Genomic DNA, 17,500 nt, shown 5'->3' on the forward strand with positions numbered 1-17,500 from the left:
AATCGATATGACATGAAATAATGTCTGATAAATAAAGATGGGTCTTGTCACCCGGACACATCAGTTCCAATGCTTCCAATGCTAATCCAGCACAATAAGAGCGGGATAGCCATTTAGCTCATGAGCTCACAACAACTACCAGCAGCTTCCATAATATTAATGGTTGCAGTCAATCAATCAATCAATCAATCAAAGCTTTATTTCATACCCAGAGGCAGCACAATGCGCTTTACAGAGAACAAGGGAGGTGGGTAGTCTAATATATAATGCATAATTACTGAGACACCTATACTGTAGGTATAATTTCAAAACAGTATTTCAAATGTTCAATTACTGCACATAAATTCAATAACTGACATAGCACCAACAAGTAACCACATTTTTACACAACTTTTATAACATCCAGTGACAAAAAACTGTCCATACCACAAGTTTTATGAGTCTTGAACTTGCAGTTTCAGCATGGCAGACTAGCTCCTTAACCACTAGGCCACCAGAGCTCTTGTAAACAAGTGGTGTCATATGCTTTTGTTTTGATGTTCTGGGACCACTGCCTCTTGTGGTAGCGACATAGAACTGCAGGTCAACAACGCCAGGACATACATACAACCCGACATTGGCTCTTCTAGGTGCGCTGGCTTACAGCCAACGCACAAAGACCGCATCTCCCCGACCGTTTTCACTACACCGTATCTAAACACTCTCAGCCTTCATTTCAATTGTCGAATACATTGAAAAGAACTGCTAGATAATTATTGCAGTGGCACAAAATCCGAGGACATTTCCTTCTTTTTATTCTGTAAACATTGGAGCTCGGGGCATGAGTCATTCAAACCCATTGTTGATATGTGTTGCGGCGTGGAGGCGGAGCTACAATCGTTTATTAACGAGAATGAACTCTCCCTGAACTCTTTCTTCCCCAAATCGTTATGTGTTCCCTCCAGGTGCCTGACAGTGCAGTGAGGTGGGAGATGTGTGTGTGTGTGTGTGTGTGTGTGTGTGCGCGCGTGTGCTTGAACACTCACACTCACTTAGAATGCAATGGAGCTTTTAACGTTGCTCGTACGGCGAAATGGGGATGTAACGATCTAGCGGTGTGTGTGTGTGTGTGTGATTTCTATTTGTCCTATAACCTCACCCACACACAAGCGCTGAATAGCTCTAACAGCGCACTCAAAATGTATAGCCGGACGTTTGACAGAAGCATTTTTGTTTAAAACGACTTTAAACACCAATAACGCCCGGCCAATCATATCCATGAAATGGAGCGGCGTGACCCTCCTCCGGTTCATTTCCCACGAGCGCTCCGCTCCGAACGCCTCAGAACACCACAAGTCAGGGTTTCGCCGCGGACCTCGCCGTCCAATCGCGTTCCCCCACGCCTGGCATTGCGGCCCCCTGTAATGTGTTCATTTATCAGGAGCGCACGCTGCTTCACTCAATAACCAGACCGCCGTACGAATGCGTTTTCCACTCAATAAACGGCCACGGCCATATAACACGCCGATGACAGCTACGAGAAAGCCGCGCCCGCGTGACTGGTCTGGTATGGACTTTTTTTTTGTGTTGCTTTTGTGTGTGTGTGTGTGTCCTTGTTGGCGCCCTGAGCAGGATAGGTAGGGATTGGGTGGGCTTGGGGTCATGTGACTGGGTGTGTAAGGTTTGAATCCCTCACTCCCCTCCCCCCCCTCTCTCCCTGACACACACACACACACACACACAGTAGACAAACACCTACACACACCGGTTCTCTTGTTCCTCTGGCACCTCGCGGTGCGGCTCAGCTCTGTATTCAGCCCATGGGTGGCCTCTGCAGTGCCTGCGTCTAATGTATCTTTTGTCTCTGTCCTTTTTCCCCGGCTATGAAAGGACCGTACGTGGGAGAGTGATGGATAGGTGGTGGGGGGGGGCGCGGGGAGGGGGCGGGGAGGGGGAGGGGTTCACCGCCGGTCCTTTATGCGCGAGCGCAGAGAAAGCCCAGCAGGGGGAGCCGCCTTGACAATTTGTCGGGGGCCGCCCCGCGCTTATGTAGCGCTCTGCGGTAGAGTTGGGCCCCCCCCCCCCTCCCGCTGGGTGTCCCCCGAGATAAGGGCCCCCCCTCTTTCACGCGTAATTCACCCCTCCGTCCCGGGTTCTTATACAGGCCTTCTCTTCCCAACGTGTAGAGCCTGGCCTGCCTGTCCACTCTCTCTGTGCCGAGCCGGTTGGAAGGGGCAGAAAGAATCACTGGTCACCCAGTTCAGCCATTGCGGCCTTAATGTCGCTGGATCTCTGCCAGCGTTAACGACCGTAGGCTACGTGCCCCTTGTCCTTGCATCACATTAGTGACTAAATGATCAATTAAAGCAGATTAAAGTACACCCGTCAGAACAGGCTATTACAAAGCTGACGATGAACACGATCCCTTTTAAATGACGCACTCGTGATGCTCAACCGGGACGAACAGGAGTGTATCACAGCCACCTGCTCATTATTTACAGTGATGTGAAAACAATGATGGCTGAACTGAGGCTCTCGTCTTCCGTTGATCAGCCTCTCAGGACCGGCCGGTTGAAAGCAGCCACGGCCGGTTTGACGCATCTCCGTGGGTGGTTTCACGGTTTTAGCTCTTTTTTTTTTGTTCACACTGAATGATAACCGTTGCGTAACCGTCGCCGATTGTCGGCTGCGATTTTAAAAAGGCAGGGATGACGTAATGTCTGAGCGGAGGAGGGATCCCTGCGACGTCTGACCACAAGGGGGCGATAGAGATGTGCCGTGTCGTGCCTGTCGTCTCCTACTGCACAGCATGGTGGAAACTTTGGGATATTAAATTGGAATTCATCAACTCTGATGCCATGGGTGGGGTTTTTTTTAGGATGGGAAGGCATAATAATGAGTTAGGCCTACGCCTACCTGAGCAGTGTCTGAATTAGGCCTGAATTAGGCCTATAATTATTCAGGTGAATTATTAACAATGGTGCTTTTGCTTCTAACAGGCAACGCCATACTGTAGGATAGCATGTTCTCAGGCAGCACACGGACATTTGTCATGTTGGTTCACAGTCAGGGAATTCTGAAAAACCTACATTGAATAGGTCTACTGTAGGAGGCTGAGCGTATCAATGTGTGGGACACTCACGAGTGATTTGTCCTGTTCAAACACTAATGGACTGGGACTGGCAGCTTGATGTGTCCCGTCGCAGATGTGACAAATTCATGCAGCTATAGCTTGAAGGAACCGCAGAAGAATGTGAGGAGAATCTGCCTGTCGTCGGCTCGGCTCCACTCTGAAATCCCCCTCAGTAGCAACCTTCACACTACAGAGTAAACCCCTATCTGAAAATATTCAACAAAAACATTTTTTGGTATTCTGTGAAGCCTTCTGCTCTTCAAAGTATTTCATGTTATAGTTTTTTGAATGCGAATAGTTTGATTAACACGATTTAATTATGCCCCGATTTAATTACGATTTAATCATCGTTCCTCAAACGAACACATTATCAGCTTCGAACGTGGGCACAGCGCTCGACCAGCAACAGCCTACATTTTTACTTTTCTGTTTTTGAAATCGGAATCAGCCAGGGGTTAATCAGCCGGGGACCCTCAAAGCCTTCACAATAAAGTGGGTTATTCTGCGGGCCGGACCACCCACCGGCTCCTCATCTCCCACCTGCCTCTCCTTTCAGACGGGCCGTCTTTCATAACGCTCCCCCTGTCTGTCCGACCTGGACCAGGGGGGAAAACGGACTAGGCCTGGGGGGAAACCGGACTAGGGCCGGGGGGAAACCGGACTAGGCCCGGGGGGAAACCGGACTAGGCCCGGAGGGAAACAGGACTAGGCCCGGATGGAAAACGGACTAGGCCCGGATGGAAACCGGACTAGGCCCGGATGGAAAACGGATTAGGCCCGGAGGAAAACCAGACTAGGCCCGGATGGAAAACGGACTAGGCCCGGAGGGAAACCGGACTAGGCCCGGATGGAAAACGGACTAGGCCCAGATGGAAAACGGACTAGGCCCGGGGGGAAACCGGACTAGGCCCGGCCCACTAGCATGGCGGTCTGTGGCTGTCCTTTTCCACCCCACATTCAGATACAGTAGATAAACATGCATCCATAGATAGAGCCATACTAGATGGATGGATAGATAGATAGATAGATAGATAGATGGATAGATAGATGGATAGATAGATAGATAGATAGATAGATAGATAGATAGATAGATAGATAGATAGATAGATAGATAGATAGTTAGATGGATAGATCGATGGATAGATAGATAGATAGATAGATAGATAGATAGATAGAAAAATAGAGAAAAATAATGTTTCACCAGCATGAAGTTAATGGTAAATAGACTGTATATATCTTTAAACTTATATATCTTTTATCCAGAGAGCTTTACAATGAAGGCCTCTCATTCACCCATTCACACACCAATGGCGGCAGCTGCCATGCAAGGTGCCAGCCTGCTCGTTGGGAGCAATTTGGGGCTCAGTGTCTTTACCCAAGGACACTTCGCCGTGTCGTCAGGAGGAGGAGGCGGGATTTGAACCGCCGACCCTACAATCATTGGACGACCCGCTCTACCACTGAGCCACAGCCGCCCATATCAATGAGCTACTGTACAGCCGTCCATATCAATGAGCTACTGTACAGCCTCCCCATGAAAAATACATTGTGAAGATGGGTCGGGGCCGCTCGGGACGCCGTTTGGACTGGCTAACCACCCCTGTGTGTGTGTGTGTGTGTGTGTGTGTGTGTGTGTATGTGTATGTGTGTGTGTGTGCGTGTGTGTGTGAATTACAGAGTGGACGGTCCAGCCGTGACCTTCAAGGTCAGGCCGAACAACCCCCAGAATGTGAGCACGGCAGACGTGGCCAGGGTGGCAGGTAAGAGCGCTCACTAACCGGACGTACTGGACATACTGTAAATACTGTGTCTTTCACTGGGATTCTTAACTGCTGCATGCTGTAAGGATTGACCATCGTCAGCACTGAAGTCTGAAAAACAGGACTAGTTGTGTAGATAAAATGACCATCATAGGCTTTCTTGGGTTTTTTGTGTTATTCCTGGTGAACTTTGACCTAGAATGGATTTTAGGACAATCTGGGTACAGAATGAGTCAAAACCAACAGCTGACCACATTCTTTTTTATGTATACGATATAGGAAAATGTTTTTTATTCAAAAGCATGTTTGCTTTCTTAGAGATTACAGACACTGACAGTAGCGTGTATCAGAGAGTGAACCTGGTGGCCCGGTGGCCCGGTGTCCCGGTGGCCTGGTGGCCCGGTGGCCTTGTGGCCCGGTGGCCCGGTGTCCCGGTGGCCTGGTGGCCCGGTGGCCCGGTGTCCTGGTGGCCCGGTGGCCTGGTGGCCCGGTGGCCTGGTGGCAGCGCTGACGAGCGTTTGAGAGCCGCGTGCGCTGGCGTGAGCAGTGAGCCGGACCGGTACAGAGACGAGGTGTTGATGAAGTGAGGAATAAAGACCTGAGCGTGTGTGTCATTAGACAGCCTGTCAGTCCAGAGAGAGAGAGGGGGGGGGGAGAGGGAGGGAGGGAGAGAGAGGGAGAGAGAGACAGACAGAGGGAGAGAAACAGAGAGAGAGAGAGAGAGAGAGAGAGAGAGAGAGAGGGAGGGAGAGAGAGAGAGAGAGAGAGAGAGATGGAGGGAGAGAGAGGGAGAGAGAGAGAGGGAGAGAGAGGGAGCGAGCGAGCGAGAGACGGAGAGAGATGGAGAGAGAGAGGGAGAGAGAGAGAGAGAGGGAGGGAGAGAGAGAGAGAGAGAGGGAGGGAGAGAGAGAGAGGGAGGGAGAGAGAGAGAGGGAGCGAGAGACAGAGAGAGAGAGAGAGAGGGAGAGAGAGACAGAGAGAGAGAGAGAGAGGGAGCGAGCGAGAGACAGAGAGAGAGAGAGAGAGAGGGAGAGAGGGAGGGAGCGAGAGACAGAGAGAGATGGAGAGAGAGAGGGACGGAGAGAGAGACAGAGACAGATAGCATTCTCTAGAGCTCACCTCTAACAGCCCAAGGTCTCAGGACAGCCCTCACACCACCTGAAAGAAAGTTACTTCACCTATTGGACATTTACCACAAAAACTCAAAACAAACGTCAATGCTGTTTGACTCTAAACAGACGGTACACGGTGGCAAACTATCCGAGTGCCGTGACTGATGAGAAACTGAGAAAGACTGAGAAAGACAAACTATGTCCAGAGACAGTGATCACAGCCTGACCAGAGAGACTGGCCGACACAGGCAGACAAGGCGGCCCAGAGAAGACGGACTGTCTCAGCTCTGTCCAGAGAGACGGCTGGAGACAGAACATCATTTCCTGCTACAATGCAGAACTTATGAAGATATTAGAACAAAGTTCTTTACAAAAATTACATGTACGCTCAAAAATGTCCATTCACTCTCTGACCAAAATAAAATGCAACACATACTTGGAGAACATAGTGTCTATAGAAGCAGCCGGATATGTGAGTGATGTCCCACACAGGAGGATCTTTATTGTTTGTTTGTTTGTTTATGTATTTATTTATTTTACATGACATTTGATACATTTGATTTTGTATTATTTTTGTTAATTGTATCTTTATTGACCTATTTTATGACCTATTTATCTGTTAGTTTATTTAATTGTTTTCTCATGTCATTATTGAATTGTATTTTTCTTGATGCTTTGGCAATATTGTTCACCTGACATCCATGCCAATAAAGCATATTGGATTGAATTGATAGAGAGAGAGAGAGAGAGAGAGAGAGAGAGAGACAGAGAGAGAGAGAGAAGGTGAGAGAGACAGAGAGAGAGAGACAGAAGGGGAGAGAGAGACAGAGAGGGAGACAGAGAGAGAAAGAGAAGGGGAGAGAGAGAGACAGAGAGAGAGAGAGTAGAAAGAGACCGGAATATTCTCTGTAATGATCCCTAGCTGGGCTCAACTCCAGACACACGCACGCATGCACCCCCCCCCCCCCCCTCCCCCCCTCCCCCATCACCTGCACCTGGAAATTGTCTCTGTCAAAATAACTTAGTCAACTTTTCACAATTTGACCCTCCTCCCCTTCATTTCTGGTACTGATGACAGATTTGATAATTGAAGCACCTCCCCCCCCCTCCCACACACACACACACACACACACACACAAATACACACATACACACCCACACAAATACACACGCACACATGCACAAAAACACACGCACAAATACACACACACGTGCACGGCCACAAACACGCACGCACACTCTCTCTCTCTCTCTCTCCCACACACACACACACAGTACACAAATACACAGGCTGATTATGCAATGGCTCACCACCATGTCTCTCCTGTTTGAAGTGCTATTGTCTGTGTTCTACCTCCCTGCCTGCGCTGCACTGAGGTCACGATGAGCCGCGATTCACATTAATGCAAACATTTGACACGCCGCGCTCCAAACGGAACGCGCTGCCCTTTCCAGCGCGTGGGCGAGCCGTCTTTAAAACGCCGTTTGTCATATTCGTCCGGGATATCTGTCCGTCCCACGCCGCGCGGCGGCGTTTTGTTCCCTGTAACCGTTTATACAGTTTAGACATTAAGCATTATGGCCGCGTAATGGCGTCGTTTCATCATCGTTTACAGAGTCGTTTGGACATCGTCGGGAAAACAATGTCATCCATATTTGAAGCACCGGACTCAAAATATATAAGATGTGTATTTAAATGGACTTTTTATTACCCCCATTCAAGTGGAAAGAGAAGAGTGTTGTATGACTTATATACCATCATATATAGATTATATAACACCATACCATCACACAGTAGTACCACATATAGAATACCATCATAACAGACGTCGTAGTATCACAGCACTCTACCGGCACAGGAAGGTCTCACATATTTTGACCGGCCAGACAAAGGAAGCTAATCGAACCATACGCCCCCCCCCCCCCCCCCCCCCCCCAGGGGCGATGCTGGATCGATACCGCCCCGAGCCGGAGGTGACAGAGGGGCTCGGACCCCAGAGCGGACAGGGCGTGGCTCGGCGCTGGGCTAAGACCCCAGAGCGGCGCTTCTGTCACGCGCGTCCGACCATTGTCCCCCGGCATGGGGCTCGGGGGAGGGCCTTTGTCCCCCGGCATGGGGATCGGGGAGGGCCTTTGTCAGGCGGAGGGGGGTGGAAGGAGGGGGGGGTTGTCAAGATGGTGGGCAGAGGGGTGACGACCCCCATTGTTCGGGGGTGTAGCGGTGCATGGCGGCCGTGAGAACGGGTCCCCCTGAAAGGAGCCGGGGGTCAGGGTCAGGACGGCAGGCAGCTCTGTTAGCTCTTTAAGCAGCTGAGCAACACTGACTCCTACAGAGATCAGCATCTCTCTCTTTCTCTCTCTCCCCCCTCCTCTCTCTCTCTCTCTCTCTCTGTCTCTCCCTCTCTCTGTCTCTCTCTTTCTCTCTCTCCCCCCTCCTCTCTCTCTCTCTCTGTCTCTCTCTCTCTCCCTCTCTCTCTGTCTCTCTCTCTCCCCCCTCCTCTCTCTCTCTGTCTCTCTCTGTCTCTCTCTCCCCCCTCCTCTCTCTCTCTCTGTCTCTCTCTCTGTCTCTCTCTGTCTCTCTCTCTCTCTCTCTGTCTCTCTCTCCCTCTCTCTCTCCCTCTCTCTCCCCCCTCCTCTCTCTCTCTCTCTGTCTCTATCTCTCTCTCTGTCTCTCTCTCTCTGTCTCTCTCCCTCTCTCTGTCTCTCTCTCTGTCTCTCTCTCTGTCTCTCTCTGTCTCTTTCTCTCTGTCTCTCTGTCTCTCTTTCTGTCTCTCTCTCTGTCTCTCTCTCTCTGTCTCTCTCCCTCTCTCTCCCTCTCTCTCTGTTTCTCTCTCTCTCTCCCTCTCTCTTTCTCCCTCTCTCTCCCTCTCTCTCTGTCTCTCTCTCTGTCTCTCTCTCCCTCTCTCTCTCTCTCTCTCTCTCTCTCTATATATATATATATATATATATATATTCCATTTCATACATGAAATGATGAAAAACTACAAACTGGATCTAAATCCAAGCAGAGGAGGAGTCAAAAAAGACGTTTGGGCGCCAGGCGACGGTCTGAATGTCTCAAGTGGTCAGACTAGGCCTGAATGTCTCAAGTGGTCAGACTAGGTCTGTATGTCTCAAGTGGTCAGACTAGGTCTGTATAGATGGGTTCTAGGTCTGTATTCACCATTAAACGCTCCTAACAGCTTCTTGTTGAGGAGTAGCGGGCGTCTTGTCCGCTCACTCACCATGGCCACGGTGTCACCTAATACCAGAGGTTTTGATATGTGTCTTGACATGGAAATTATTTTGTGTCAGAAGTCGCCAAGAGTTCAATAAGTAAAAAAAAAAGGTGATTTTCGCAAAATGGTGTCAGTGAAAGGCTACTTAATTTGATAGAATGTTCTTGTATACAAGCAAAATACTGATCATTCTAGTGTATTTCACAGCTATCCTCGTCATTCTCATTTGGACACAATTCGACTAAATTTTGTATGAAGGCTTTGACTTTGAAGTTTAGACCAATCATACAAGCCTTCACAAGCCTTTTTTTATAAAGCCTACATAGGAATTTCACAAAAAAAACAACATATAAGTAGATTTAAATAATGAAAGTGCCTTTCAGAGTTGCAAAGCACTGTGCGGAGTTGCAAAACCCTGCTTATGAATGATTTGGTAAGCATTATATAGGCATGTTTGTGAATATCTAGGCCTATTTCTTTTCTCTCTCTCTCTTCCTCTCTCTCTCTCCCTTGTTCTATCTCTCTCTTCCTCTCTCTCCATCTCTCTCTCCCTCCCTCTCTCTCTTTCTCCATGTCACTAGAACTTTTGACTGTTGGCCTTGATGTTCCATCACACCTTTCACTGCTACCCAGAAATAACCCAAAGCGTGTGGGCAGATCGTCCCTCACGTCTGGACCAATCAGAACCTGAGACGACACCCCGGTCCCTGTCATCATCACAACGACCGTGGCTGTCTGTCTTCTTCTTTCTCCACTTCGTCTCCTTTTTGTTCGTGTGTTTTTTCCAGATGAGCGGATTAGCATAGATCCAACACCCTGACAGCACTGACCTTCAGTTCGGCTAAACACTTGTCAAAATGCCAAATGTGATTACTTGGCTCTTTTGGCCAAAGTAATGGGGGGTTATCCACCCAGCTAACATATTTTCCCGTCGTATACTGTAGATGTGAGCGGCGTAGACTGCTGGCAGGGATGCAGCAGAGTCAGGGCGGTGTGAGGGTGTGTGTTCAGCTCCGTCAGGGTGTGTGTAGGGGTGTGTATTCTACAGCAGAGAGAGAGAGAGAGAGCTATCATGTGCATACTAGAATATCGTATGTTGTCGCCATCTGTGTAATCCATCTGCGTCATCCTAAATTTGCGATTGAACCAGACGTGATTTTTTGGAAATCTCAGATGATAGGTTATGGACTGAAACTCTTGTAATTTTCATTCTTTCTGTTTTTACCTGGATGTGTGATTGTGATGATGGCCGTCTGGGTGTCTTCCTCTGCCAATATCTGTGATTACCTGAGAAGCCGATCCGTTGACGTCTCTATTGCATGGAACCACATTTAGACGGGGGGTGGAAAACACTCCATACCCTCCCCAAGCTGTCACATCCTGGCACTTCGGCATGATCATCCGTGACAGCGATAGCTAACCACGTATCAACTGTTATTATTCTCAAGTGTTTCTTTAATGGCTTCCATTAGTTTTCTGTGTGATTGTATTGGAGTCAATTCTCCCACTGGGATGCCAAACACACTCAAGCATGCATGAGGCGCTAAGACCCGTTCACGACGTACACTTTGAGTTTGGCTTGTTTGTCGGTTCCAAAACCAGAACATTCTAGACTGATTCAGACTGATTCATTCATTATAGACTGAATGCTTAGCGGAGTAACACTTTCTAGGTTTTTAAACGCTATTTGCTCAAGAGGGCACTGAAGAAACACAGTATTACATATGTCATTTTTTTTGTTTTGGAGAAGTAGGCGTCCTATTTTCAACCAGTTGAGAAGGGGGTGCATGAGACTAACATGACTGTCATGACTCTGTACTCATAACCATGACATGACACATGAAGGAATCTTCATGAAGGTTTAGGACTGTTGTCATTAAGTGTCATTCGGTCAGTTATGTATATTTGGATAAGTCAGCGTCCTTAGTTAGCTATACTCTAGTTAAAATGCAGTTTCCCAAGATGATAGCATAAAGGCTCTGTAGCTATGGTAACAAACAACATGTGGAAAATGACCACGCCCAGACACTTTTATAGTGGGAAATTTATGCTAAGAAAAATATGTTTTAAAATCCATTTAAATAGATAGCTGAATAAAAATAAAATAAAACAAATATGCTTATTTGTTCCTAAAGACAAACGCCATGTTACTCCTTTAAAGAGAACCGAGGAATGAATTAGCAGAAAAGCGTGTCGGGTTGCTTGTCAAGGACACAAGCTGCTGCTTTATATTCTAGCACGTCATCTTTAGCTGCTTAGTCGCGTTGGGTGATTTTGTAAGATGTCCGCCCTTTAGCTCCGAGCTAGCGCGTCCCTGGCGGTACCTCCCCAGCCCGGAACCACCTGTGGTTATTTTGGTGCGACTTCAGAGGGGGTTTGGAGCGGCGCGGCGTCCTCCAGAGCTTTGGTAGCATCTGCACCTCCTGCTGTGGAGGCGCGCTGAGCACAGCTGCTCCGCCCAATGGAGTTTGCACAGCAGCGCCTTCGCCGTTCCCTGCCAAGCCAGCCAGCCAATCAGACAGCCCGGCCACTGGCATCGACGCAGGCACTGCCAACCCCCCCCCCACACACACACCTCTCTCTCTTTCTCTCTCTCTCTTTCTCTCTCTCTCTCTCTCTCTCTCTCTCTCTCTCTCTCTCTCTCTCTTTCTTTCTTTCTTTCTTTCTTTCTCTTTTCTCTTTTCTCTCTTTCTTTCTCTCTTTCTCCCTGTCTCTTTCTCTCTCCCTCTCTTTCTCTCTGTCTTTCTTTCTCTTTTCTCTCTCTCTCTCTCTCTCTCTCTCTCTCTCTCTCTCTCACAGCTGGCAGGCAGCTCCCTCAGCGCCGGCGCGTCCTCTCCTGACATCGCTGTAGCGTCGTTGGCAGACCCCTCGCAGATGGCCGCCTTGTACCAGAGCTGGCTTTCGCACTTGCATCACTCTTGCATCACCCGAGCAACCGGCTGTAGGGCTGGGGGGAGGGAGTTGGGAGGGAGGGGGGGAGGAGGAGGGGGGGGGGGTAGATTTCTCCCTCTCGGCGCCTGCTCCCCGGGCTCGGCCGAGGTGTACGTGGGATGTGTGAATGCTAAACCTGGGTGCCGTCCTCACACATTCCAAACGATGATATAACGTTGCGGTTATGGTGCTTGTATAACCTATTTTGTCCCTCTTTTTTTTTGTATAACCGGCGTTAACTAGAACAGCTACGGTTTTGGGCGGTTTATATCGCGCTTTTGTTACCGACAGGGTTCAGACCTCGGTGTTCAGAATCTCTTCATGTGTCACGAATCTACCTCAGCCCGCTGAGCTTAAAGCCGTACCGTTATCTCTGCGAGCGCAAACCAGGAACTCTGAAACACCCCAACCACCTCCACTACATAAGACAAGTGGTTTGTTATATACATATAAAAAAAGACAATTTAAAGACAATTTAAAAAATGGCTTTGGGTGCGGCAGAGCGAACTCCCCCTCATGGGCTCTGTAGAACGTTATTAGGGGTCCTGATGAAACACTCCGGCAGTGTCCTCACCTCCGGTCGCCCGCGTAGGCAGACGGAACGCGCTCCTTTTAGCCGTCTCCGAGATGCCTGATGAGAAGAGAAGCAGACAGCTGAATTGATTGGCCACTTCAATGCATGGGCCTTGATTACAGCAGCATTCAAGTGTTCCCCCTTCCACTCCTCTCTCTCTCTCTCTCTCTCTTTTCGCCTCTCTCTTTTCGCCTCTCTCTCCGTCTGGCAGACTGTCAGAGGAGACGGGGTGACTCATCACTGGGCGTTAGGCTGAACATTGTCAGGGCTCTGTTACTGTGTTCAGTTTGAATTCAAGTCAAAACTCAGCGATTCATGTTCAGAGTTTCCGTGGATGAACTGGAAAGGAATTGTTGATCTCGGATTCACTGATTGGAGATTTTGATCCGTGTGCATCCATTATGTCCTCCTGTCTTATGTGACATTTGTTCAAACACAGACCGATGGCATCGACTATGTTCTAGAAGAAATGTATTGAACACATTAATCCCACTTCATTAAGCCTTCATAAAGCCTTTATAAAGCCTTTATATGCACTATATAAATGTGGCATAGCAAGTATCTACAGGTACTGTATGTCATGCTCCATTTTTTCCCTTAAGCATGACATGCAAGGTTATTATCGTTAACAAAAACTAACTAAAAAACGAAAACTAGGTGTTAAAAAACATTTAAGTTAACTGAAATTAAAATTAAAATTAGGCTTTACAAAAAACAAAAACTAACTAAGACTGTATTGTGTGTTTACAAAACTAACTAGAATTATAGATAAAATGTCCTTAGTTTAAATCTTTTTCATTTCATACATACAGTACATTAAGCCTAGTATTTTGGGTGGCTATGAAATCTATCCTCCTTTTTTTCTTTTTCTCTTTTTTTGCTGTGGAGTGAAACAACGTGAGCTCGCGAGATCAGGATAGTCTCACGATGCTAGCCCAGAAGAAAAAAAAGCTAGAACTAATACTGAAACGAATAAAAACTTTACTTAAACTAAGCATTTTCAACAACAAAAAACGAAACTAGCAAACCTGATTTAAAAACTAAAACTAAACCAAAATTGAAAACAAAAACTTTAAACGATATAAAAATTAAAACTAATGAAAAAATATAAAAAATATTATAACCTTGGATATACAGTATGGTTATAGATACTTCGTGATATCATGTAGTGCTTATAGATGCTTTATGAAGGCATAATAAACCCATTATAAACTGCACTTCATCTAAAGTGAACCGAATGTCAGGGACTTGAGCTATCTCCACACAATGCACTTTTCACATGCAATAGAAAGGTAGAGTAGTTCTGTTAGACTCTGTACTTAAGGCAGGAAACAGATTTTCACTCCTTTTGATGGTGCAGCTGACACGAAATGTCCCTGGCAAGCATGAGCACTGTCTATCCCCAGTGTTTTCTGTATGAGAACTGTCACAGAGGCAGCGGAGGAACTTCAAAGCCCCACCGTGATGTTTAGGGCTCTATATCTTCAATGACAAGCACACTTTTGTAGTGCTTCTTTTGTATAATTAATGTAGACCTTCCTCCAGATTTTTCGGGAAGCTGGATGCCAGATTAAGGATGTCTTTCTAATTTCTATTTGCAGATTTAATAGATTTATCAGTAGCGAGATATTAGGGTCATCCTTTATATTAACAATAAATAAAAAATAAACTACACAGACATCATACATACAGTATACATTTAATGTGTAAATTATTTTACTGATGTATGATGTTTTGTTTTGTTTTGTAACCAGGGCACCATAGCAAATGAGACCCTAGTCTCAATGGGCTCCCCTGATAAAATGAAGGTTTAGAAAAATAAATAACTAAAAAAGAAATTACGAATGGATTGAATGCTGCGAATGTGTGAAGACAAATCTGTGAGAATGGCTTGTAAAAGGGTTCGGTCTGTCCCCACGCGGTCTGTCCCCACGCGGTCCTCGTTTGGTTTGAAATGGAACAAGCGTTTTCCTCAGAACCAGTTCAGGAGAGGGAAGCTTCAGAGCGATCCGCTAATGGGTCGCTTGATATGCCCATCAAACGGATCTGAATTATATATCAGAGACTGGTCTCAAGCTCATTCTTGCCCCTAGATCTGTGCTTCAGTTGGTGTGTGTGTGTGCGTGCGTTTAAATTTCAAAAATGTAATTTCTGGACCTCGAGGGGTCTTTATTTGGCCACGCGTGACACACACACACACTGGTCACCGGTGGAAATTGTTACCTGCATTTCTCCCATCCAAGCCGTCCTCCTCCAGGGGCAGCCAGGAGCAGTGGGCAGCGGCGCTTAGTCAGGGACCGGACCGAAGAGCATCTGTTCTTCTGCATGTTTTTCACATTGGATTCTTTTTTGGGAGGAACCCTGTCAAACACGGGGAGAACATGAACTCACAGATCCCAGAGACCTTCTTGCTGTGAGGCGACAGTACTAGGTACTGCGCCACCGTGCCACAACTGAGCGATTTTGGGGTTCAGTGTTTTGCTCGGACACTTCGGCACCATACCGGGAGCTTGGATCGAACCGGGGACCTTGTGATCCCCAGCCGACCGCTCTACCTCCCGTGCTACGCGCCGCCCGCTATATAGTTCATCCTGTAGGGCAGTGTGACTCATGATAGCCAAGGGAGACGAGATCGCCTACAGGTGGGAGATTGAACAGCTGCTCACCTGGTGTGGTCGGAACAACCTGAACTTAACGCTCTAAAGACGGTGGACATGGTGGTGGACTTCAGGAAGAACTCTGCCCCCCCCCCCCCCCTCCCTGCATGACACCTAGGTTGCCACCGTGGACTCCTTCTGCTTCCTGGGTACTGTCATTTCCTGGGACCTCAAGTGGAAACTGAACGTCAGCGCTCTGATTAAGAAGGCTCAGCAGAGGATGTACTTCCTGCAGTCCGACCCCTCCCACCCGGGTTATGACCTCTTCACACTGCCCCCCTCTGGCAGGAGGCTGCGGTCGTTAAAGACTAAAACTGTTCAACACTGGAACAGCTTTTTCCCCTCGACCATCAGCCTTATCAACAAGGCTCCCCTCTGACTCTCTCTCCTCTGACTCTCTCCCCTCTGACTCTCTCCCCTCTGACTCTCTCCCCTCTGACTCTCTCCCCTCTGACTCTCTCTCCTCTGACTCTCTCTCCTCTGACTCTCTCCCCTCTGACTCTCTCTCCCCTCTGACTCTCTCCCCTCTGACTCTCTCCCCTCTGACTCTCTCCCCTCTGACTCTCTCCCCTCTGACTCTCTCTCTCTCTGACTCTCTCTCCCCTCTGACTCTCTCTCCCCTCTGACTCTCTCTCCCCTCTGACTCTCTCCCCTCTGACTCTCTCCCCTCTGACTCTCTCTCCTCTGACTCTCTCTCCCCTCTGACTCTCTCTCCTCTGACTCTCTCTCCTCTGACTCTCTCTCCCCCTCTGACTCTCTCTCCTCTGACTCTCTCTCCTCTGACTCTCTCCCCTCTGACTCTCTCTCCTCTGACTCTCTCTCCTCTGACTCTCTCCCCTCTGACTCTCTCTCTTCTGACTCTCTCTCCTCTGACTCTCTCCCCTCTGACTCTCTCTCTTCTGACTCTCTCTCCTCTGACTCTCTCTCCCCCTCTGACTCTCTCCCCTCTGACTCTCTCTCCCCTCTGACTCTCTCCCCTCTGACTCTCTCCCCTCTGACTCTCTCTCCTCTGACTCTCTCTCCCCTCTGACTCTCTCTCCTCTGACTCTCTCTCCTCTGACTCTCTCTCCCCCTCTGACTCTCTCTCCTCTGACTCTCTCTCCTCTGACTCTCTCCCCTCTGACTCTCTCTCCTCTGACTCTCTCCCCTCTGACTCTCTCCCCTCTGACTCTCTCTCCTCTGACTCTCTCCCCTCTGACTCTCTCTCCTCTGACTCTCTCCTCTGACTCTCTCTCCTCTGACTCTCTCCCCTCTGACTCTCTCTCCTCTGACTCTCTCCCCTCTGACTCTCTCTCCTCTGACTCTCTCTCCTCTGACTCTCTCTCCTCTGACTCTCTCTCCTCTGACTCTCTCCCCTCTGACTCTCTCCCCCCTGCAATTTTTAGACTCTACTGACTACCGCACTGTCTCTTCTGTAGGCCAAACGCACTTCTAGTTTTGCACTATGTTTGTACAGTATCTTGCACTGTCCTGTCCTGTTTTTGCACTGGCCCATTGTTGCGTTGTTGTTGGCTCTGCAATGTCGCATAAAATCCTATGTATGTCAAGTACAAATGGCTATAAAATAATTCTGATTCAATATAGTCCGTTCCTCTTGGTGAAAGGGTTGTTCTCAACGTGGCACGCTGACTCCCTCAGACTCCCTCATGGGTGGGCAGACTGCTACAGACACTCACACGGGATGAAGAAGATCACAGCGAGTCTTCTGGTGGCTTCACTGAATTTATTCCCCTTGAAAAGATACCATGCATCTGAGATATTCAAGAACACAGCAGAAACTGTCATAACAGACAGCGGATACGAATTACATGTCTGGTCCACCCAAACACGGCCTGTCAATCACCTCCATTCATTTTTTTTAGATCAGGATTACACAAAAAGTACCAGACCGATTTTCATGAAACTTGGTAAAGGGATGTAGCACGGGCCAACGTAGAACCCATTAAATGTTGGAGCAGATCTGAATCAGGGGGCGGTTCCACGAGCCGCCCAATCACAGCCGGCCATTCAACTCCATTCTTTTTTTTAGACCAGGTTGTCTCTAAAACTACCAGACGTTCATGAAACTCAGTGAAATGTCCCTGGCAAGCATGAGCACTGTCTATCCCCAGTGTTTTATGTATGAGAACTGTCACA

At 48.2% G+C, this 17,500-nt stretch overlaps 1 protein-coding gene across 1 annotated transcript in view; it reads left to right on the top strand.

Moving 5' to 3' along the window:
- LOC311316331 (receptor-type tyrosine-protein phosphatase N2-like) overlaps positions 1-17,500 on the top strand; it is a gene marked incomplete at both ends in the record, with an annotated part of 156,648 nt that overhangs the window by 41,388 nt on the left and 97,760 nt on the right. Inside the window, 1 exon segment of the mRNA XM_084447173.1 lies at positions 4,790-4,872. Within this exon segment, the coding sequence (XP_084303299.1) occupies positions 4,790-4,872 (83 nt within the window).

Source organism: Borostomias antarcticus, assembly GCF_949987555.1.
Source record: "Borostomias antarcticus genome assembly, chromosome: 12".
Lineage (NCBI taxonomy): Eukaryota > Metazoa > Chordata > Actinopteri > Stomiiformes > Stomiidae > Borostomias > Borostomias antarcticus.